General features: G+C 55.5%; 3 protein-coding genes across 12 annotated transcripts; 2 read left to right on the top strand and 1 right to left on the bottom strand.

Annotated features, from left to right (window-relative positions):
* Positions 1-145: 145 nt before the first annotated feature.
* On the bottom strand, positions 146-2,568 carry TMEM205 (transmembrane protein 205). 2 transcript variants are annotated; one of them, XM_010978303.3, is made up of 4 exons: positions 2,413-2,568; positions 1,753-1,861; positions 1,486-1,649; positions 146-514 (listed from the first exon to the last, which is right to left on the bottom strand). In XM_010978303.3, the coding sequence occupies exons 2-4, from the start codon at positions 1,850-1,852 to the stop codon at positions 209-211; spliced, it is 570 nt and encodes a 189-aa protein (XP_010976605.1). In that variant the 5' UTR covers positions 1,853-1,861; positions 2,413-2,568; the 3' UTR covers positions 146-208. The 2 variants fall into 2 exon arrangements, with proteins under 2 accessions (XP_010976605.1, XP_010976606.1); XM_010978304.3 differs by having other exon boundaries at positions 2,314-2,533.
* Positions 2,569-2,710: 142 nt separating this feature from the next.
* CCDC159 (coiled-coil domain containing 159) lies at positions 2,711-8,779 on the top strand. Of its 6 annotated transcripts, none has more exons than XM_010978301.3 (13): positions 2,711-2,834; positions 4,344-4,462; positions 4,560-4,786; positions 5,506-5,539; positions 5,841-5,929; positions 6,038-6,119; positions 6,306-6,501; positions 7,094-7,161; positions 7,240-7,316; positions 7,646-7,767; positions 7,992-8,074; positions 8,428-8,541; positions 8,706-8,779. In XM_010978301.3, exons 1-13 carry the CDS (start codon positions 2,824-2,826, stop codon positions 8,708-8,710), a joined length of 1,227 nt encoding a protein of 408 aa, XP_010976603.1. In that variant the 5' UTR covers positions 2,711-2,823; the 3' UTR covers positions 8,711-8,779. The 6 variants fall into 6 exon arrangements, with proteins under 6 accessions (XP_010976603.1, XP_010976600.1, XP_010976601.1 ...); XM_010978298.3 differs by having other exon boundaries at positions 8,428-8,602; positions 8,706-8,767; XM_010978299.3 differs by having other exon boundaries at positions 2,711-2,841; positions 8,428-8,602; positions 8,706-8,767.
* A 2,033-nt stretch (positions 8,780-10,812) lies between these two features.
* On the top strand, positions 10,813-17,428 carry PLPPR2 (phospholipid phosphatase related 2). Of its 4 annotated transcripts, none has more exons than XM_031437205.2 (9): positions 10,813-10,864; positions 11,726-11,805; positions 12,320-12,508; positions 12,646-12,781; positions 13,613-13,884; positions 14,817-14,993; positions 15,526-15,648; positions 15,938-15,989; positions 16,113-17,428. In XM_031437205.2, exons 1-9 carry the CDS (start codon positions 10,822-10,824, stop codon positions 16,454-16,456), a joined length of 1,416 nt encoding a protein of 471 aa, XP_031293065.1. In that variant the 5' UTR covers positions 10,813-10,821; the 3' UTR covers positions 16,457-17,428. The 4 variants fall into 4 exon arrangements, with proteins under 4 accessions (XP_031293065.1, XP_031293069.1, XP_031293066.1 ...); XM_031437209.2 differs by having other exon boundaries at positions 15,526-15,632; positions 16,113-16,242; XM_031437206.2 differs by having other exon boundaries at positions 10,833-10,921.
* Positions 17,429-21,707: the final 4,279 nt, after the last annotated feature.

The following is a 21,707-nucleotide window of genomic DNA, read 5'->3' as shown; positions in this document are numbered from 1 at the left end:
TGGGCACCGTTATAGGAAGAGTTGAGGGGCGGCAACAGCTAACATTGCAAATCACTGTGCCACATGAATCCAGAAGCAGAAGCCCTCAGCTCTACCCTTGCCTGCCCCTCCCCGCTGCTTCCCAGTTGGAACAAAATGACAGCAGTCATTTCCAAAGAAGGATTTATTGACATTTGGGGCCCCAGCAGAGACAAAGAGTCAGTGGGTACTAGAGGCTCCTGAGGCTCAGGGCGAGGCCTGCGAGGTGGAGCCCATTGCAAAGGAGGCAGCCCAGATTGCAGATGGAGGACAGGCCATGGTAGCGGAAAAAGATCTGGCGGAGGGCACTGTACATGGGGTCCTGCTCCCGCAGCTGGCGGTAGGGATCAGAGCCCTGGTGGCTGCCAGCCACCTCCCCGCCCAGGCCCCGCTCCTTCTCCACTTTCTGCAGGGACCACATGGCGGCCGTGGTGTGGGGTTCCAGCCAGCGGGCGTTGATGGTGGCCAGTGTGAGACTCAGGAGTAGCAGGCAGAGCTGGTGGGGCGGAGGGAGGACAAGATGAGCCATGCCTGGGAGGCAGGAGGGAACCTAAGGAGGGTCATTCTGCATCCTCAAAGCCCAGAGGGGACAGCATTGGGTCAAAGCCAGGCCTCCTACCTCCCCACCCAAACCCAGACTAGCAGCCTCAAACAGAGCTCCAACACTCATACCCTGAAACCAGCAGGTCCTGAGGAAAGGCTCCATTGCTGTCTCCTCTCCCCCAAATCTTCTGAACCTCCTCTCCTCTGATACCCAGACTGGAAGTTTCTAGAACACAGCCTATTTCCTGACTTCTGTTCCCCCAAACTGAGGGTATCTCAGGGCAGAACCTCTCTTTTCCAAGTAGGGACAGAGCACCATAACTGTCCCCTCATTCCCCATCTCCTCTGTGGCCCCAGTCTAGACCCCAGAAGCTGACTTTGGGCCCATAAGGGAGTGAATTAAATGTCCTCGAAGTTCCAGTTACCCATAATCCCTCCTGTGTCTGTAGGATTAACGAACCCCCTGTCAGGCCTCACCTGCCCACATCTGAGCAATATAATAGGGGCAGGGGGAAGGCAGGATAGAGAAATATGAGATGCAGAGATGGTTCCTTGCCTTGTGGCTGGGAAAGTGTGTGGATGGGGGTGGGGGACTCTAAATTCCCAGTCAGGCTGGTTTTTAAACAATGAGCTAGGGTCAGTGCCCTGGCCCAGCTGAGTCACCGCAGCTTGGCTGCAGGCCCAGCTAGGGGGAGGAGAGGGAGCAACAGCCAGGAGAGACACTGGGGAATAGATGGGGCTGCTGGGGATCATTGTGCAGGATGTGCACTGCTCAAGGGTATCCAGAGCCCAGCTTTGTATCCATCGGGAAGGAGGGGCAGTTTTTTGGGTTTTGTTTTAATTCTCCTAAAGGTGTAGCCATAGGTGCTCAGCTGGGTCCTGGGAATGACTCTCCAGAGGGTAGTGAAGCCCAAGCCTGCATACCTGGCTGGTCTCCCAGAATGTGAGCTGAGCCCAGGTGTGCTGTGATGCCAAGATGCAAAGGTTGACGAAGGCACAGCTCATGGAGATGTGGAAGTAGAAAGGGAAGAGTTTGCTCTGCACGAGGCCAAAGGTATGTCGGGGAAGGCCTCGGAAAAGCAGGAAGCCTGTGGGGCACAGGGGACCACATGCCTGTTAGGACATTTCCAGGTTCCCCCTCTCATCCCTGTCCCCACCCTGGATACCCATGTCCAGGCCGAGGGTCCCTACCTGAGATGAAAGTCACCCACACTTGCATGCCCCAGGCCCCTGACAAGACCAGTAGATGGACCACCTTAGTCAGGCTTCCTGGGTCCCCGCCTTCCTCCATCTTGCTGGCCTGGGAAGGAGGCACCGTGTGGGTCAGAGTTTTACCTTTGTCCTGTGGCCTTTAGACCCTGTGAGAGGGTCACAGCCAATCTAACACAGTTTCAGAGGTAGAAGCCCAGGAATAGGGGTGGGGGAGAGGCCCAAGGCAGTCCTACGACATCCCCAGACCCCATCTCTCCAAATGTCAGCCCTCAAGATCTTAAGGCTCTCTGGTCCCCAACAACCAAGCCACCTCCGAGACCCCCAAATTTCAGCCCCAGCAGCTCAAGATCGGAGCCCTAGGTCTTCAGAGATCACCCCCGCCAATGACTCCCAAGTATCACCCCGGGGACCCAGTTCTAACAGCAGATAGCCCTCCTCTCGTAACAGGATCCCAGACATCACTTTGAAGATCCCCAAAGCACCCTCCGGAGGCGCCATCTAATCCTAGGAAACCCCAGATCTCATCGCGAGGACACCGACCCCACCACTGGACCCGGACTTCGACCGTGAGCATTCAAGAGTCCGAGACCAGAGGCTCCGGGGCCGGATCTCGGGGACCTGGCAGACTGGGCTCAGTACCTCACTCCCGCGCTCCCGGTTGGAACGCGGACCTCCTCGGCCACCTCCCCTCTTGGAAACAAGAATTCGTCCCGCCTCCCCGCTAAGCTTGAAGCCAATCAGATCGGAGATCTGCAGCCTCCTGTACAGTCCTCTTAGATATCGACTAATCGATTAACAAAAACCAACCTGGAATCCCGCCCCCTCGTTAGGCTTTTATCCAATTACACCGCCGCTCCTAGAGCTGCGGAAGCCAGAAGGCGCCAATGAGGCCTTCGGCTGCATCTGCGGGGGCGGAGCTAAAACGCCAGCCACACCCCTCTCTGTGACTCTACCTTTGGGCTCCGCGCGTTTTAATGCGATGGTGTCCCCACAGGACCAAATTTCACCGTCACAGCTGGGGACTGGCTTCACAGTCCCCGATGGGAGAGCATGAGCAGGTGGTATGTGGTAGGTGGGGGTGGAAGGGGTCGGGAGCCTGGCGGGACCAGGATTCAAGGCCCGGGGGGGCGGGGCCCAGACAAATGACCCCCGCCCCCTCCCCCCGAATTCTAACCTGAAGGACTGAGGGAGAAACAGCTGTTGTGGGAGGGAGGGGGGCTCGACTGGGGACCTGCCTGCAATTGTTACTCAGAAATGCATTTTCCCTTTTCCCCTCCAAGTCCCCCAGGTCCCAGGTTCTCAGTGTGACATTCAAGGACACACACTGAGCTTCCCACTACCATATCAGGCGCTGGCATGGATTAATTTACTTAATCACAACAACGCAGTAAGATGGATAGTATGACATCCCATTTTATAGTTGGGGACATTGAGGCACGGAGAGGTTTAGTAACTCATCTAACATCACACAGCTGAGAAAGGGGCAGAGCTAGGATTTGAAAACAGGCCATCAAGCTGGAGGGTCTCCTTGCTTAATTATCATGCTGTACTGCCTCTGGAAGTGAGGACATCCCTGAGGAAGTAACTCTTAAAGGGGTAGCTTAGAACATATCAGGCAGAATGGTAACTCCTACATCACAGGGTGAGTGTGAAGACCCAGCGAGGGCTTAGGGTAGTGCCCAGCACTCAGTAAGATGCTCAGAAAATACGAACATAAAAAAGAGTTAAGAAAGATTTTACAGAGGAGATGCTGAATAGGGTTTTGAAAGGTGTATAGGAGTCTTTCGGGAGGACTTGGCCAGGGGAAAGACACCAGAGGGCCCAGCAAGGACAGAAAAAGAGAAAGGCCTGTAGTGTGGCCTTCTGGCTGAACGTGACTTGTGGCAAGATGCCCTTCACCTGGAAGTTTTTCCAGACAGACCTGCCCCAGGTTTCTTCAGCTGTGCCAGCCATGACTACACTGGAAGGGCAGGGGGTGTGGTTGTGAGACCTAGAGCTGAGTTCTTCCCTGTTCCCAGCCTCACCTAGTGCAGGCCTGGGCCCCAGTTCGGCTAACATTTATTGAATAGATACCCTTTGCCTCTCCTGCTCATGTTCAATGGCTTCCATTTACCTGGGGAGCCAGTTTGAAACTCCCCTTCTTGGCTTCCCATACATTACTTGAGCTGCCTTTCTAACTTCCTGTTCCTTCCTCCTGGACCCTGCCTCCAGCCACCCTGAATTTGTCAGCACAGAGAGCATGGTTCCAGGTCTCCAAGCTTTTGCACATGCTGTTTCCTGCCAGGGATGTCCTTCCTTTAGGGCCCAATGTTGAGAATTTTTTTCTTTTAGGCTCTTCTCAGGCCTCACTTCCTCCTGTGGGGTCTTCTGGGTCCCCCTCTCTGGATCCCTTCTCACTGCCCAGCCCAACCCCCGGGGCTGGAATCATCTTTCACCCAGATTTGTCTCCTACCATAACTAAGAGGCCCTGTGTTCAAGGCTGAGGCATCTCTGGGATGTCAGGGAGGGTCTGGGAGTCAGGACCTGGGAGCTGGTCTCAGTGCAGCCCCCTCTATCCCCTCTACTCAAAGCAACCCTCTTCTGGCCGGCCTACCCCTGGACCCTGACTGCTCCGTGCCTTGCTACTGCTCACATCCCTCACCCTCCAACGAGTGTTTGCCTGCTAACAAGAAGTGTGACAAGTGCTGGGGTTCGTTGAGGGGCTGCCCCTGGGGCTGGGGAGCAGGATAGGCTGGAGCACTCTGGGCTGGCCCTCAGGAAATCCTCACTCTACACCCTCCTCTCAGGCTCTTCCTCAGACAAGACCTTGGAATATACTTTTCACTGGTCCAGGACCCTAGAACCAGAGACCTTGGAGCCCCCTGCATCTGAGAACACAGCCACAATTGGTGACTGGAGGCCAGGGAGGGATCCGGGGCCTCAGTCAAATGGATCTCCCCCACTCCCCTACTCAGAATCACAGGAGCACTGTAATGACCAGGACCTTCCAAAGAGGCATCACAGCAACGCTAAGGTCATTCTCACCGGGGAAACCCCTTCCTGCCACACTGCAATTTACCCCTGCAGGGCTTAGGGAGGGGGTTGTGGGGGCAGAGAGTCCACTTCAAGAGCCCTCATACCCTATGTCTTCAGCACCCAGAACAGCGCCCAGTGCTCAGCAGGGCTGCAGCACTGAAAATGTCTTGAATGAATGAAACGGATGCATGATTGTGTATCTTAATGGGGTCCTGTCTGTGATTGTCTCTGGGTGTGACTGCCTGTGTGTCTGTGTGTCTGAGATGGACATGAGTGGGTGCCTTGGGTCTTAGGATTTCGCATGCATGGTTGAGTCTGAGGCTATGTGTCTGGTTGTGTTTCCATGACTGTGTGTCGTTGTACATCATGTACTACTGGTGCTCCCTGCAGACATTGTTGATGTTGTTTGCCCTTAAAGAGGAGGGCCGTTACCTGAGCCCAAGCCAGAGACAGGGCTCAGAAGACCCATGCTACCAGAGGCAGCCCATTGACCTGTCACACAAATGCACTTCTGAGCATGTGCAGGCTGGGGGTGGGGGTGAGTGAGTGGATGGGTACTTGCATGTGCCTGGAGGCAGCTTTGCCTGCACTCGGAGGTCTGGAACACCCAGAACTCAGCCAACCCAAATCGTGTCTAACTCCCACACGCTGAGTTGGGGTGAGCAGGGAGACAGCCCAGGGATGAATTTCTACTGCCCTCATGTCCCCCTTCTCTAGAAGTCCTCGGAGACCGGCTCTTCCAAAGCCAAAGGTGAGAACCTTCCCTCCCAACCAGACTGTGGGTGGAAGCCCTGATATTTTCTACTTCCACCCTCTGCCGCAACCTCAGTGGAAGTCCGCCATTGCTGCCTGCTCATCCCTGCCCCATTGTCAGCTGACTCTTGCCTCTGACCTTGACCCCTACTCCTGCCTCTACCTCTGCTTCAGCCTCCCCCAGCTCCTTACCTTGTCCTCTGCCTCACCCCTACCCTTAGCTTCTGCTGACTTCCACCCTGACCTTACCCCTGACTCTGCCCCTCCCAGCCCTGGCTGACCCTCACCTCTGCTCACAGTTAAGCCCACCGTGATGATCCCCGACTCCCAGAAGCTTCTGAGATGTGAACTGGAGTCACTCAAGAGCCAGCTACAGGCCCAGACCAAGGTGAGCCACCTTGAACCACCCCCTCTGGCGATCTTTGCCTCTGTTTTCCCACCCCTCCAACTCCACTGCACTCCCTGCCCCCCAGACCTGCCTGACCTCTTCCCCTAGGCTTTTGAGTTCCTAAACCACTCAGTGACCTTGTTGGAGAAGGAGAGCTGCCTGCAGCAAATCAAGATCCAACAGCTTGAAGGTGAGGACGGGCCAAGGGTCAGGGTCAGTCTGGAGGTTGCTGGTCCTGTCAGGGTCAGGCCAGCGGGAGAGAAGTTGGGTGAGTCTGGGTTCAGGGCTGGGGTCTGGTCAGGGTTAGGGCAATCTGGGTTTAAAACTGGGCTCGGGGTGGGGGTGGGGCTCAGTTAAGTACCCACCGTCTCTGCAGAGGTGCTGGCCCCCACGAGCCGCCAGACAGACAAGGAGGGGCACAAGTGGGACTTGGAGGAGGGACGGCAGGAGCTATATGGGGCCCTGGCTCAAGGTCTGCAAGGGCTACAGAAGAGCCTGCGTGATAGCGAGGAGGTGCAGCGGGCCCGCACCACCCGCTGCCTGCAGCTGCTGGCCCAGGAGATCCGGGACAGGTGGGTGTTGCCAGGAGGGCAGCCTGGAAGCTGCAGGAGGGAAGAGAGGCCAGGGAGAGGGAACCACAAGCAGGATGGGAAAGTAGGAGGGGCCAGAGTAAGGGAGACTTGGGGGCCAGGGAAAGCCTGGGGGGACAAGAGGAGGGGATGGAGAGATGGAAGGAAGTGGGAGTATGTGGGAGACTTGGAGGCCAGAGGAAGGGAAGACAAGAAGTGGTTGGGAAGGGAGGCCAGGGGATCAGATGCTGGGGTGTAGCATGGAAATTGGGAGGGGAGGGGATGTTGTGGGGGAAGAAGCTGGGGATGTTGAAGATTGAGGGGCAGAAGCCAGGCAATGGGAGACTGAGGGAGTGGGAGGCTGGAGGTCAGGAGGAGAAGACAGGAGGCTGGGGACGGCTAGGAGGTGGGGGATAGTAGCCAGGAAGGGAAAGGTGGGTAGGCAGGTTGGGGGAGAGAGCAGAGCCTGGGAGATGGTGACTGAACACCTGGAGACATGGGAGATGGAGGAGGCCTTGGGAAGGCAGGTAGGCCAGGAAATGGGAGGCCAGGGGTGGGACAGAGAGTGTGGATCTAGGCTGCACTGTCCCCTCAGCAAGAAGTTCCTGTGGGAGGAGCTGGAGCTGGTGCGAGAGGAGGTGACCTTCATTTATCAGAAGCTTCGTGAGTGCCCAAAGCCCATGGCCAAGGGAGGGGGGTCCTTCTGCAATTCCAGCCCTCCTGAGTCCCCTCTCCCCACAGAGGCACAGGAAGAGGAAATCACACAGAACCTGGTGAACATCCAAAAGATGCAGAAGACACAGGTGAAGTGTCGCAAGGTGAGCAGAGAGGACAGGGACCTTGCATGAGTTGGGGGCATGGGGATCTCTGTCGGCCTCTACCATCAGACTGGAGCCAGAAGGCCTGGGTTCAAATCTCAGCCTTGCCACTTACTGCTCTGTGACTGTCGGCAATCACTTCCCCTCTCTGGGCCTCAGTTTCCTCATCTGTACAATAGATATAACAACACAGCCCTACTTGACCCAGTAGTTGCATTAACTGAGTGATAAACACTTTTAAGGCACCCTGGCACGTAATAAATGCTGTATTACACCTTTCACCATCATCATTGTTATTACTACTGTTTTCCCATTCCCCCCGGCCTCAGGTCCTGACCAAGATGAAACAGCAGGGGTATGAGACATCCAACTGGCCAGAGACTGAGGAGTTGAAACCAGGAGGCAGTGGCTCCTGGAGGGATGACCTCCAGAAGGAACTGGGTGACATATGGTGATGCCCAGCTCCCACTCTAACCTCTGACCCATGACCCTCGTTTGTCCTGCCCTTCTCCCAATAGATCAAGAGGCAACAACCAGAATCTGGAACCCACCTAAGTCTAGATCTCCCTCTTCTCCCAAGACTCATCTCTGCCCCTGCCCCCACCACAGCCCCCCTACCCCAGCCCTGAGCAGTCTAGAGTCTCCCAGGGCCCCCAGATCCCCATCTCCCCACAGGTCTGCTGTGCACGTGCTACAGAACTCCTTTGATGGCCTCGCCATATCCTCAGGGGGCCGCCCCAAGGCCGCAAGCCTCAGGGGTGAGGGGGGTTGCACACTGCTCCAGGGTGGGAGGGTCATTCTCCAACTTCACACAGGAAAGTCATGTTCAGAGGCCATATTTGGGGGTCACATCTGTTGGGTCTTATTCTGGGGTTGCATTAGTTCCTGGAGGTTTCATCCAGGGGTTTCTCAGGGTCACCATGATCTTTTTTAAGGGTCAGTGGGGTAAAATGCAAGGGTCATCAAGGCCATACTTTGGTGTTATATCATATTCAAGGGTTATGATCAAAGATCATTAAGTATAATACCAAGGGCACTGGGCCCCTATTCAGAGGTCGCTCAAGGATCCCGTTCAGGATTCATGCCAGAATTGCACCTGTCCCTCCTGCAGGTTATAAGGGGCACCGATGCCTGAGCCCTCCACTCCCTTCCTGGGACTCAGACTCAGACTCAGACCAGGACCCTTCCCAGCCACCGCTCAGCAAGAGCCGCTCCTTCCCACCTGGTGTGGATCCTCCCCTGCCTCACCCCAGCCTTCCCCTCCTGGCCTGCCCTGGAATCCCACAGTATGGACCCTCCCAGCTCCCAACCTGGGCGTCTGCTCCCTGACCTCCATCCTTGGGGTCCCCTGGACTAGGCCAGGCTCTGACACACCCTCTCTCTCCACAGCCTGAGCAGCTGGGACTGCTCTCCCGAAGACCCCTCCAGAGAGAAAATAAACTAGCTGAGACCCTCCTCCACCTGTGGACTGTTGCTCCTGCTGTTTCCTGTGCCTGAGAGTGACCCCACCTCAAATTTACTACCCAGTCTTGGGGAGGGTGTGGAGACTTCAGGGGCTGTGTGGGATGTGTAGGCCTAGGGTCAGGGGACAGTGTGAGGCTGCATTTACAATATGGCAAAGTCAGGGATCAGTCTGTTTAGATATGAGTGGCCAGATAGGTGTTCCACACAAGCCACCAGCCTTCCTTTCTGGGGTGTCCTGACTATCTGGCCTACTGTCCCTACTGCCCAAATGGGGGAAATTGAGGCCCAGGGAGGGAGGGTCGTGGCCCCAGGTCATGCTCTGACACCCTACCCTCCTTTTCCTCTCAGCACTTGCCTGGGTCCTCCCTCTCAACCTCCAATCTCCCTTCCCTCCTGAATCTATTCTGACACGCCCCGCCCCCAAGAACAACCGAGGCTCCACCCCGGATCACGCTAATGAGACACCTCGAGACCCCGCCCCACGGGTTATGCAAATGATGTTCCCGGAGGCCCCGCCCCTCGCCCCGCCGCTGAGTCTGCGCGGCGCAGCCGGGCCGGCAGGCAGCATCTCCATCTCTGCGTTGGCCCGCTGGCCAGCCCTCTGTCTGTCAGTCCGTCCCGCCGCGCCGGGCCGTCTAGGCGGAGCCGGGGCTCAGGCGGAGGCAGTCTCGACCCGGTGAGGGGTAAGGGCTCGGGGTGCCCCCTATACCCCTTCTTGCGGGCTTCCGACCCTCGCGGTCTGTCTGTCTGGCCAGGGTTCGGTTCCTGTGGGTCGGGTCTCCTGTGGGTCCAGCGCTGGGAGGGGGAGGGGAGGCTGCGAGCTGAGGCTTGGGGACCGGGCTGGGGGAGGGGACCACGGGGAGGGGACCCAGATGAGGCTGGCGGTGATTGTGTGGTTGTCGTTATGTGTCAGAGTGTGGCTGTATGACTGATTGTGCGGCTTCAGGGGTGCCTGTGTGGTTGTGTCTCCTGTGGCTGTCATTGTGCAGCTGTGTCCGTGGGTATCACTCTGATTGTGTGTGTGTGTGTGTGTGCTGGCTGTGTGGTTGTGGCCACCTTTGAGTGGCTGTGTGACTGCTATTCCAGTGATTGTGTGGCTGTCTTGGTTTCTGTATGGTTGTGTGCCTATGACTGTCATTGTGTGACCGCTGTTGTGTGTTCCTTCGGATGGTGTGTGGGGGGCCGTTATTGTGTTCCAGTATGTGGCTGTGATCTTGTGCCTTTCTCGTGTGGCTCTGTGTGCAAGTCTGTGCCATGGTCCATGTATGTGCCCTTGTGTGGCCATGTGGCTGTGGTTGTGGATGGAGCGGTGCTTTCCTATGACTACCAGTGTGGATGAGAGACCATTAATGTGTGTCATTGAGTGCGTTGTAATTGGGGGTGTGACACTGTGACCAGTTCTGTGACGCCCCCATTGTGTGTGGTGACTTTTTTTGATCTGGCTCTTAAGTGTGTTGGCAGCCTCGAGTCTATGTTCCTGATGGTGGTGGAGTGAGGGCTCCAGTGGGGCTGTATGTGGGGCTGTGAGGTGTGTGAAGGACCTCCTGTTGTGACCCAGTGACTCCCAGTGTGTTGGGGGAGATTGTTTGATCTGTGTGGGTGTTTGTGACAGGCCGTGTGCACACTGTGCTGTGTGTGAGTGTGCAGTTATATGTGTAGTGGGTGTTGGGCACCTGTCTGAATGAGCGAGCCTGTCTTGTTCACCACAAGGCTGGTAACCAGGGCAGTGCCTGGAACCGAGCAGGCCCTTGATCCTTGTTGGTGGGATGGACAACTGCTCTGCCACGGTATGTGTGTGTGTGTGTGTGTGTGGTGTTTGGGATGGAGGCTCTTGGTGAGTTGTGTACTCTGGGGGAGCCAGTGTGTGTGATTGTGTCTCTGGGAGGCGGAGGGAGCCATGATCAGGTGGGCATCTCAGGCATCTGGGATCTCTTATGACGCTCACCCCACATGTCACACTGCAGAGCAAGCCACTGGATGGGGCACTGGACTCAGAGTGCCTACCCTCACCTGCCTGGGCCTCCATTTCCACATCTGTGCAATGGGGGTGACCATCCCTGCCCTGCTGGCCACCAGGAGCGGCTGTGAGTCTGTGGGTGTGGCAGCAGTGGCCTGTGGGAAGCCATAGGGCCCTTTCACAGGTGAGGTCAGGCTGGGAGAAGGGATCAAGCAGGTGTGGCTGTGTTGGCCCCTCAGTGCTGGGGACTGAGGTTTGACTAGGGGGAGGGAGAGCACTGAGGGGGAGATAGCCCCCCCCCTTGCGATACAGGGAGGCAGACAGACTGGGAGGAGGGGGAAGAACGGAGGGAGGGAGAGGCATCTGTGAGAGAAGGAGGGCCTGGCCATCAGCCCAAACCAGTCAGGCACAGCCCATGGGGACAGGAGAGAGAGGACTCTGTGGGCCATGGGGGAAGGAGCTCAGGGGAGGGGCCTGGTGGAGGTGGGGAACAGGGAGTATGGGTCTCATGTAAAGCATGTAGGGAAAGAGGATGGGGTCTCCTGAAAACTAGTGAGGCTGAGGACCCTTCTAAATGGTCCCTTCTTTGCTGGGGGGGTTCCCACTAAGCTGGAGAAGTCTCTGCTAAAGACTGAAGGAAGGGGTCCCACAAGCTAAGGAGGACGTGCCCTCCTAAAAGGTATGGGGGTGTGACCCTCCTATGTAGGCTGTGGGGGGAGAAGACCACGATACAACCTGTGGGGTCCCCAGCAGAGGCTGAGCTGAGCAGGTCATGTCAGGGGAGACCCATGCCTCCAATGAGCAAGGGTGAGGGCAAGACCTGGATTGCAGGGGCGTGGCCAGAAGCCTCAGGGGGCGGAGCCAGGCTCCTCAGCTGTAGCTCCAGGGATGGGGGCTAGGGTGTGGCCAGAGGACTCCCTGAGCAAGGGACAGTGAGCCTCCCCCGAGGCCCTGCCCTGGCGGCCCCACTCCCTTCCCATCTCCACAGGCCCAGCCTTCACTATGGCGGGAGGGAGACCTCAGCTGAAGAGGAGCTTCTCCATTATTCCCTGCTTTGTCTTCGTGGAGGTGAGGATCACGCGCTGGTACCTCCCCGCCAGACCCTCAAGGGCACCTTCAGAAGTGGAGCTCCCGGTCTTCCAATCCAGCTCTGCCCATCTTTACAGTGGGACTCTGGGCACCTCATATACCCTCCTGAGCCTCAGTTTCCTCATCTGTCAAATGGGCATAATTTGAGTCCCTTTCTCCTGGGGCTACTATGAAAGTAAAATGTATTAATTCATGGAAGAGGTTTGGTGTGATGCCCTGCCCACAAGAAGCGTTAAGGCTGCTAGTACTTATATCAGTAGTATTCATTCTTTCTCTATTAGTCAGTCCCTCCAACACCCACTGTCTCTCTGAGCACTGGCCCTGTTCTCTCTCCCTCTCCCTAGTTCCATCTCCTATCTCCTCTTCATCTCTCCTTGTCTCTCTCCTTCTTGTCTCTTGTCTCCATCTCTGTGTCTCCATCTCCGTGGCCCACCTCAGGCCTGACCCTCTCTCTCCTTTCTCCATCTCTCTCCCTGCCCTGGCTGGGCGACAGTCGGTGCTGCTGGGCATCGTGGTCCTGCTTGCTTACCGCCTGGAGTTCACGGACACCTTCCCTGTGCACACCCAGGGCTTCTTCTGCTATGACAGTACATACGCCAAGCCCTACCCGGGACCTGAGGCTGCCAGCAGAGTGCCTCCGGCACTGGTCTATGCGCTGGTCACTGCTGGGCCCACACTTACAGTGAGACTTGGGGTAGCCCGGCCTGGACTGTGGGGAGAGCCTCCCAGGAGGCAGGAGGGCCAGGTGGAGGTGGATGGGGGCTGGGCTTGAAGGCCAGGAAGACAGCCCCCACCCCAACACCTTGGTCTTGCCCACAGATCCTGCTGGGGGAGCTGGCGCGTGCCTTTTTCCCCACACCGCCCTCAGCCATCCCTATCATTGGGGAGAGCACCATCGTGTCCGGGGCCTGCTGCCGCTTTAGCCCCCCGCTGCGGAGGCTGGTCCGCTTTCTGGGTGAGTGACTCTGCCAGGGGTCAGCTACATGAAGGCATATGGGCCGGGCTCAGCCATCATAAGAATCCCAGGGGGAAGAGGGCCTTGAACTGCCATGATAGTGACTTCATGCGGCAAAGGGGTTAGACATAGTGGAGGTTCTAGGGACATGGTGGGGGGGCGTCTAAGCAAGCCATGCTGACACCTATAAGAGGAGGGCCCCAAATTGCCACAAGGAGAGTCTCAGGCAGAAAAGACATAGGACAAATGCCAGGGGGCCACAGGGGCAGGGAGATGAGGACCCTGGTTGTGCTATGAATTTGGTCCCAGCCACAATTGGTGGACTTGGGGTAGCAGAAGGGCAGAGCTTGTCCAAAGTAGTGGTCCTTGTGGCAAAGGGCTGGAGATTCAGCTCTGGCTGATTGATGATCCAGGAGAAAAATGATCAATTCAGCAATCAATAGCGAGTCCAGGGACAGGTATAGGAGGCCCAGAATTGCCATCAGTGTGGTCCTAGGAGGTCCCAGGCATGGGTCCAGTCCTGATGTAATGCTACTGAGGGGTCCCAGCCCAGCTATAATGTGTTCCAGAGGAGGGTCCCCTCCTGACATAGTGGTAATCCCAGAGGGACAGAGGCTAGAGGCCCAGAGTGCCATCATGGTGGTCCCAAGGGAAGAGGAACATGGCCCCACTATTATGGGGTATGGTGTTAGGGGAAGTCCCAGGTGTGCCTTAATGGCAGGCATAGGAACAAGGAGACAGGGGCCCAGATGAGCCATAGAGGACTCACAGGAGGACAGCCACTGGGGCATCAGGGCCCTGGCATGAACCCCTTCTCCCATCCGATTGCAGGGGTCTACTCTTTCGGCCTCTTCACCACAACCATCTTCGCCAATGCGGGGCAGGTGGTGACCGGCAACCCCACGCCGCACTTCCTGTCCGTGTGCCGCCCCAACTACACGGCCCTGGGCTGCCTGCCACCGTCACCGGACCGGCCAGGGCCCGACCGTTTCGTCACTGACCAAGGCGCCTGTGCCGGCAGCCCCAGCCTGGTGGCCGCAGCGCGCCGAGCTTTCCCTTGCAAGGACGCTGCCCTTTGCGCCTACGCCGTCACCTACACGGCGGTGAGCCCCGAAATGGGGGCAGGGTTGTACGGGGCGGCCTGCGGGCAGTGGACCCCCAGGGCTAGAGCCTACAGGGTTGAGGCCACGCCTCGTTGCTGTGACACCGCCCCTGGGGCGGAATCTACTCAGCTCAGGCTCTGACTCCTCCCCTCACCCGCTGGCCACGCCCCTAGCTTGAGTCTGGCTGTAGTCTTGACTGCATCACTTGGTATCTGCCCACGCCTCCTGACCTACTAGTGGCATGCCTGAAGGAGGTTATTGGTTCTTTGGACCACAGGGCCTGGAGCGCAGGACTCCATCTCCTGACGCCAAGTTATGTCCCCTCGATGCTATAGGTCCTGGATATTTGCTGGGTGACTGGGTAGTGAGCTTTCAACTCCATTCCCTGGATCTCTTGTCATTCACTTTGTCCTTGCCCTTTATTGATCTGGCCATGCACCTGACTCGATTTTGCTGGAACTTCCTGACTTTGTCCCTTGCATTTCCCTGGTTGCACCCCCTGTTGCTTTGACTCCTTTTTCTAGCATTGGGGATTATGCTTCTAACCCTATGGTCCCCAGGGGTTTGGGGACCACCTCCTGGAGCTCCTGGACCTGCCTCTTGGGCCCTGACTCCACTCTCTGGTTCTGTGGCCACACCCCAACCCAGTATGCATCTTTCCCCATCTGGGACTGGTCCTCCAGAGACTTGAGCCCCTACCCACTGCTCTTTAATGCTCTGGTCACAACCCCATCCCTGCAAGGGCCCACTGGGGGTCCATGACTCCACTCCCTGAGCCCCTGTCCCCCTGGCTCTGTTCCCTGGAGCCCCTAGCCAGAGCCTTCATCGGCTCCTCAGGATTCTGGCCATGCTCCCTAGCCTCGAACGCAGTGTTCGGTTGCGTTTGGCGACTGCCACTGCCGTGTGTCCTCTGACCCATCTGGCTTTTGCAGATGTACGTGACACTTGTGTTCCGTGTGAAGGGCTCCCGCCTGGTCAAACCCTCACTCTGCCTGGCCCTGCTGTGCCCCGCCTTCCTGGTGGGCGTGGTCCGCGTGGCTGAATATCGCAACCACTGGTCCGACGTGCTGGCCGGCTTCCTGACCGGGGCGGCGATCGCCACCTTTCTGGTGAGCCTCTTAACATCTGTCCTTGTCCCAAGAGGCAGGACCATATGATGGTGAAGGGTGTGGACTCTGTGTGATCTTGGGCTAGTCCCTTAACCTTACCTAGCTTGGACATTCTCATCTGTCAAATGGGATAACGGCACTGGGACCAGGATAAGGCAAGTGAGGCCCTCGCTTTGAGTACAGAACCTAAGAGTGCCAAAACACTCAATAATAAAGATAAATATTATTTTAATGAAGCATTTTTAAAAATTAATGCAAAAGCCCATAATGTCCAAAACATCAAAGATTCAAATGAGGGCAGGATCAGATCCTGCTGGTACACGACTTGGCCTTGCTTATCCCCACCCTTGTGGAATAAATAATGATAGTATCTATCCTTAGCAAAGTGGGAACAACAGGGTTCTGCACATAGTAAGCACCATTAAAGTGTTGTTTTTGAAAACCTGAGCCTCAGTTTCCCTGTCTGAAAAATGGGGATGGTAATTACCTTATTAGCCTCAGACCTCAGCCCACCCTTCTCCCTCTGTCACAGGTCACCTGTGTCGTGCACAACTTCCAGAGCCGGCCACCCTCTGGCCGAAGGCTCTCTCCTTGGGAGGACCTGAGCCAAGCCCCCACCATGGATAGCCCCCTCGAAAAGTTAAGTGTGGCCCAGGTAAGGGGGGCTGGGGGCTGCTCCCGGCTGGAGAGGGTGGTGGGTGGAGGGCAACCACGGAGGTAGACAGTCAGGCAGGAGATGGGGGGTCTCAGGGCCATGGATAGGTAGAGAGATCGCTTATCTCTGTGGATCCAGGTGTGCCCCCTTCTCCCTCCCAAGGGGACCTGGTTAATCCTGAAAACTGGTCGTCTTTTCCACTGGGTTCTCTGCCCGATGAGCCCCTCGTGGCTGTGGCCAGCGGGGCCCAGGGGGCCGCTAGCCCCTTCCCTCTGCCTCTTTGCTTCAGGAACCTGAGGCCTGCAGGCCGCATTCGACACCGGCACGGCTCACCCCATCCAGTGAGTGTCAAGGGAACGCGGGGAAGTGGGGGGACCTCCAGATGGCAGTCACTGCCACAGAGGTCTCACCTGTGCTCTTGTGGCCCCCCTCTAATCCCCTGACTTCTGATTCCTGATCCCCAGAGCCGCAGAACTGCGCCCGCCGTGGCCACCTGATTCCCAGCTGCGTGTCGTCCAGGGCTCCAGCCATGTGTTCGTCGCCCCGTGTGCCCCGCCCTCGATTGAGGTCTGAGCCGACGCCCCTGCCTCTGCCCCTGCCCCTGCCAGCGCCAACCCCCAGCCAGGGCCCCTCCCCCTCCTCCCCTGGGCCTGGGGGGCCAGGTGGGGGGGGTGGCCGTGGCCGGAAGCTGCTGCTGCCCACGCCCCTGCTGCGGGACCTGTATACCCTTAGCGGACTCTATCCCTCCCCCTTCCACCGGGACAACTTCAGCCCTTATCTATTTGCCAGCCGTGACCACCTGCTGTGAGGCCTGACACCCACCCAGAATCTACCCGGTCCCCATTTCTCCCTGCCACATGTGTGTGCGTGTGTTGTGTGAGTGCCAAAGCCCCTGTCCCCAAACCAGCCAGGCCCAGACATCAGAGGATGACTGGAAGGACATCTGAGGAACCCCCTGCCTCTCTTGCCCAATGGGACATCTTCCAAGTGGGCAAAATTGGGTGGGGGGTTCTTGCCTCCTAGGATTGACCTTTTAAGGGCCAAAGCCCCCCCCCCCGGCCATTGCTTAGCCAGTGGGGCCCCCCCAGTTCTCAGAATTTTAACCAAAAGGAGTTTACTCCAGCCAATAGTAGCCTCCCCATTACTTCTTAGACTCCTCAGGCAAGTGGGCAACTCCAGCCAGTGTTCAGCGTTTGAACAACCAATAAGGGTCCTTGGTTCTCAGAATTTTTAGGGTGGGTGGGTATGATTCCAGTCAATGGGGGACCACCCATGTCTAAGCATATACAAAGGAGAGGAGGGAGATGGGGTCATCCTTTGTCATTGGGTACTCTCTCCTCAGAATCAGAGTCCAGTTGGAGGGTAGGGGGCAGGCTCCCCCATGGCAAGGTCCTTGGGGTGCCCCTTCTCCTCTCTGCCCCTCCCCCACATGCAATCTCTCACCCAGTCCTCTTGACTCCTTACTTATGCAGGGCTTGCCCCAGTTCAGAGGTTTTGGGTTTCAGGGTGCTGTCTCCCCTTCTCTGTGCCCAGGCCACCTCAAATCCTTCTGTTATTTATTAGGGCTGTGGGAAAGGACTTTTTTTCCCCTTAGAACCCACCCCTGTTCTTCACACTGCCACCTATGCCTCAGCCTCATACAGTTGTGCCATCACAGAGGCATGGGTGGAGCAGAGAGGGTTCTCCACCCTAGGCAGCCAAAGGCTGTGGGCAGGGGAGACACTGCCCCCCCCTTTCCTGCCCGCTCCTCATCTTTAATAAAGACCTGTTTGTAACAGAAGTTTGGCCACCTGCCTTCCTCTCCCAGGTGGCAGGGTGTGGAAGACTTTAATTGTGGGTCTAGGTATCAGTGAGGCTGGATGTGGAGGTATTGTCACAGTATCTAAGGGCGATTGTGGAGAAGCACTGTAGGGCTGTGGGATCTGTTACTTGGCTTCAAATCCTGGCTCAGCATTTTCTGGTTGTGTGGCCTCAGGAAAGTTCATTAACTTCTCTGTGCCCTTATTTCTTCATCTGTCAAATGCGAGCAGCCCCACAAGCCACATGTAAGGCACACAAACACACTGTGAGGGACCTCACTTGACTGTTTTCCCCAGATGGCTGGTCTGTTTCTGACCATGACCAGGGTGCAGAGAACACAGGGAATAATAGGGTGAGGGGACCCTAAATGTTCTAATGGTGAAGGGGATGCTGAGGATGATAGGAACCTCCAAGCTGAACCCTTGAACTACATGGACTACAGCAGGGATTCTGATCATGAGTTTGTGCTGAGAACCAACCCCTGAGGACCCAACAGAGACCAGGGAAGGTAGTAGGAACAGGGAGCCACAGACCCCCCTCTCCCCACAAACATTTTAGCTCTAAGCAGCTTCAGACAGGCCATGCGGGGCAGAGTCAACCAGAAACTAGGAATTGGAGTCTGCTTTCCTTTGTTCCTCGTTTACTCACTCATCCACCCACTTATTCATTCAACGAACACTGTGGGGCACCTACTACATGCCAGGTGCTATTTAGTTAAGCACAGTGGCTGCAGCAAGTGAGCAGAACAGACACAAGATCCTGCCTTCATGGAACTCATGTTCTAACACCCGAGAGACAGACAATAAACAAGGTATATAAGTTATACATAATACCACAATTCCAAATTTCAAGGTCTGAAAACCAAAAATGTTTTCATAACTCATCTGTGGCAATATCTGGCCTGAACTGACATAAGGTTATTACAGTTTTTATTAATTTAACTTTATATGAATATTCTTATGTTTTGTTGCAGATAGTGTTTGGTTTCGAATGTCATCCCAGGTCCAACTAGGGGTGTTAGTACATAGCATTACGTCTTTTGAAAATCTGAAAAATTCTGAACTCCAAACTCTAGGATCAAGGATTTAGGTCAGGGATTGAAATCTCTGATATGTTAGGTATTGATAAGTGATAAGGAGAAAACTCAAGCTAGAGAACACAATGGGGCAGCTTTGGAATAGGGACACGGTTTGCAGTTTAAAGAGGGTGGTCAGGGAAGTTCTTTTGGAGGAGTTGGCACTGGAGATGAGGTGTGAAGGAGGGAGGGAGAGGAGCCAGGCAAATATGCGCGGTCAGGGGCGGAGGAGAGTTCCAGACAGAGGATGCAGCAAGAACCAAGGCCCTGAAGTGGAAACGTGTCTGCTGTGTTCACGGAACAGTGAGGAGACCTGTGTGGCTGGAGCTGAGCCAGCGAGGGGCAGAGGGAGAGGAGGTGGGGGAGGTGGTGGGGTTGATTGTGGGCCCCAGGGGAATTAGATGGGAGCATGAGAGGGCTGAAGGCAGAAGAGGGACAGAATCATGGAGTCCCCTGCTTCACCGCCCAGAGCTCCTGTTTCCAGGGATTGCACCCTTGAGACCCGTGGTCCCTCCTGTTGCACAGTTGCTACCACTGCGGGCAGGGAAAGAAGCAAGACTTCAGCACGGTGGACAGCGCCCACCAGCCAACCCAGTTGGCGCTGTCCATGGTTCTGATGCTAAGCACGAGCTAGGAAAGGGAAAAGTCGGGGCCGCCAGAGGAGACAGCAGCCCTGGTCTTGCCCACACCCCACCCTAGGCTGGAAACTCTTAGGTAGAAACTCCAGACTAAAGTGTGCTTTCTTATTCAAAGGGCTTCTTTAATTGACCCAGTGGGTCTCATAGCCTGTCAAACTCAAAGGGACCAAAACCAAGCTCTGCTTTACAATGTAAGTCAGACCACAACCCTCCTCTGCTCAAACCCTCTCAGGGCTCCCCATGGCACTCTATGTAAAAGCCAAAGTTCTCCCAGTGCATCCAGGCCTTTACACTTGCAGGTGCTTCCACCTGGAATGGTCTTCTCCCACATATCTGCATGGTTCACCTCCTCAGCTCCTTCAAACCTTTTCTCAAATGTTACCTCCTTAGTGAGGCCTGCCCCTACCATCCTATTCACAATTGCAAGAACCAAACAACTAGCCTTTCTAACTTCCCTGTGCTAACTTTTTTTCTTCTTTCACACACTTATCATCTGCTCATAGACTATTTAAACTTCTCTTTATGCTTGGTGGCCATTATCTCCTCCCTCACTAGGATGTCAGTCCTCCAGGACAGAGAATTTTTGTCTTTTCACTGCTGAACCCCTGTGCCTAGAACAGAGCTGGCCAGGCACACAGTAGATGCTCAAGAAATGTTTGCTAAATGAATGAACTAATCACTGGAGGATGCTGATAAACCAAGGAGAAGCACACACTGAACCTGAGCTGTCCACTTCCCTGTACCCTCACCCTTCAGTCCTGCCTCCTTCAGGGAGTCCCTCTATGGTAAGGTTCCTTCTATCAGGATGTGAAAATGGGATCTGGAGAAGTGAAAGAAAGAAGTACTGTGTTCATGAGAGATACACTGAATGTCTGCATCTCTGCAATGTACTCACTCAGCTACATTTAGGAGCATCTACTGTATGCCAGGTGCTATTCTAGGAGCTGGGGACCCAGCAGTTAAAGAAAGATGGACTCTACTCTGGTGGAACTGACATTCTAGTGGGGAGAGAGGCAATCAAATTACTATATAAGGTTGGAAGTGATGAGTTGTTTGAAGAGAAAGATGATAAGCAGTTAGAATAAAGGAGGTGTGACTTTACACGGGTGGCCAAGGAAAGCCTCTCTAAGTAGGTGATATTTGAGCAGAGACCTGAATGGAATGAAAAAAAAATGAGGAAGCTCTGGGAGCTGAGTGTTCTAGGCAAGAGAACAGCAAGGCAAAGGACTTGAAATGGGGCTATGTTTGGCATGCTCCCATGTACAAAACTGCGGAACTGCAATACGGGTGTCACTACTAGGTGCCTGTGCATTTAGAGTGTTGCAAAGTGAGGTGAATCATGGGGCTGAGGTAGTGCATTTGACAATGCAATCTAACAGTGTGCTGTGTGTGTGCGTGTGTGTGTGTGTGTGTGTGTGTGTGTGTGTGTGTAGAGGGGTGTGGGGGTGCCTAGCTGTGTGAGTGGGTGTATCATAGGATGTTGTTCAGCTGTGTTCTGGCCCCAGAGGGAGAGCGAAATCCCTGGAAATCACAGTTCTGCCCTGCCCCTGGGTCTCCTGGCAACAGCACCACTTTGAAGTTACCAGGAGACAGAGTTGCCAGGGCAACAGGGGCATGAGTGGCTGCTCTGGGGAGAAGTCTAGGTGAAGAGACCCAACCAGTGATCACTTGATCACTCACTTTGTTCCTCCTTCTCTCCCAGTTTTATATCGATCCTCCCTTCTTTTCTTCACTCACTCCTTTAATGAAACTCTATTGAGAATCTACAAGGCGCAAGGCACTGTTCTGGGAGCTGGAGATACCAAAGTGAACGTGACAAACAAGGTCCTGTTGTGGCTCTCCCTCAGTCTCCCAGCCCCTGCCCCTTTGCCTCGTTTCTTCTGGCCCCTTTTTTGTTCCGTGGTCCTGCCTTCCCCCACCCTAGTACCCCAAGCAGGACTCCAGCAGGCCCCCAATCAGTGAGGAAGCTGAGACTCCCCTTCTCAGATCCTCGGAGGTGGCTGCTGCTGTTTTGCACACGAAAATCCACAAGCCTGCAGGCCCAGACACACACTTGTGCAGGTACTCAAAAGCAGAGAGTGGAGCACACAGCTCATCCATCTCTCCACCTCTCCACTGTCATTGGGTGACATCAGCAGAAACACAGATACATGCTCATCACAATATTCTTGAGATATCATGAGCTCCATATTACAGGTGAGCAAACTGAGGCTAGGAGACTTTAAGTAATGTATCAGTGATTAGGGCCTGCTCCCTCCAAATCTTAGCCCTTATGTTGTCTGATTAGCTGATTAGCTCACAATAATAGTATTCGTGCTGCTTCCGCCGGCGGACTCACCCAGGGAAGAGCCTTATCTCCCTCAAAAGCCTCCTTTTCTTCCTCAGACTAGGTTATTTGCCCCTTCACCAGGGAGGAGCTAGGAAACGTCGATTTGGCTTTGATGAACAGATCCTTGGACCAATGGAGAAGCTAAGTGCACTGTAACCAATGAGACCTCATCTTGGGCGGGATTAAAGACAGGAAGGGGCCGCCGATTGGACAGAGG

This window comes from Camelus dromedarius, chromosome 27 (genome assembly GCF_036321535.1).
Source record: "Camelus dromedarius isolate mCamDro1 chromosome 27, mCamDro1.pat, whole genome shotgun sequence".
Classification (NCBI taxonomy): domain Eukaryota; kingdom Metazoa; phylum Chordata; class Mammalia; order Artiodactyla; family Camelidae; genus Camelus; species Camelus dromedarius.
The sequence above is the reverse complement of the archived record's forward strand: the minus strand, read 5'-3'. Positions and strand labels throughout refer to the sequence as shown.

Bases quoted from the DNA above. Each gene is read 5' to 3' on its own strand.
- TMEM205 (XM_010978303.3), bottom strand. From the start codon at position 1,852: ATGGAGGAAGGCGGGGACCCAGGAAGCCTGACTAAGGTGGTCCATCTA. The intron at 1,650-1,752 runs GTAGGGACCCTC...TGTGCCCCACAG, and splicing joins GTGGGTGACTTTCATCTCAG to GCTTCCTGCTTTTCCGAGGC. The intron at 515-1,485 runs GTATGCAGGCTT...CCGCCCCACCAG, and splicing joins CATTCTGGGAGACCAGCCAG to CTCTGCCTGCTACTCCTGAG.
- CCDC159 (XM_010978298.3), top strand. The intron at 6,502-7,093 runs GTGGGTGTTGCC...CTGTCCCCTCAG, and splicing joins GCCCAGGAGATCCGGGACAG to CAAGAAGTTCCTGTGGGAGG. The intron at 8,075-8,427 runs GTGAGGGGGGTT...TCCCTCCTGCAG, and splicing joins CAAGGCCGCAAGCCTCAGGG to GTTATAAGGGGCACCGATGC.
- PLPPR2 (XM_031437205.2), top strand. From the start codon at position 10,822: ATGGGGGTGACCATCCCTGCCCTGCTGGCCACCAGGAGCGGCT. The intron at 12,509-12,645 runs GTGAGACTTGGG...TCTTGCCCACAG, and splicing joins CTGCTGGGCCCACACTTACA to ATCCTGCTGGGGGAGCTGGC. The intron at 14,994-15,525 runs GTGAGCCTCTTA...CCTCTGTCACAG, and splicing joins CGGCGATCGCCACCTTTCTG to GTCACCTGTGTCGTGCACAA.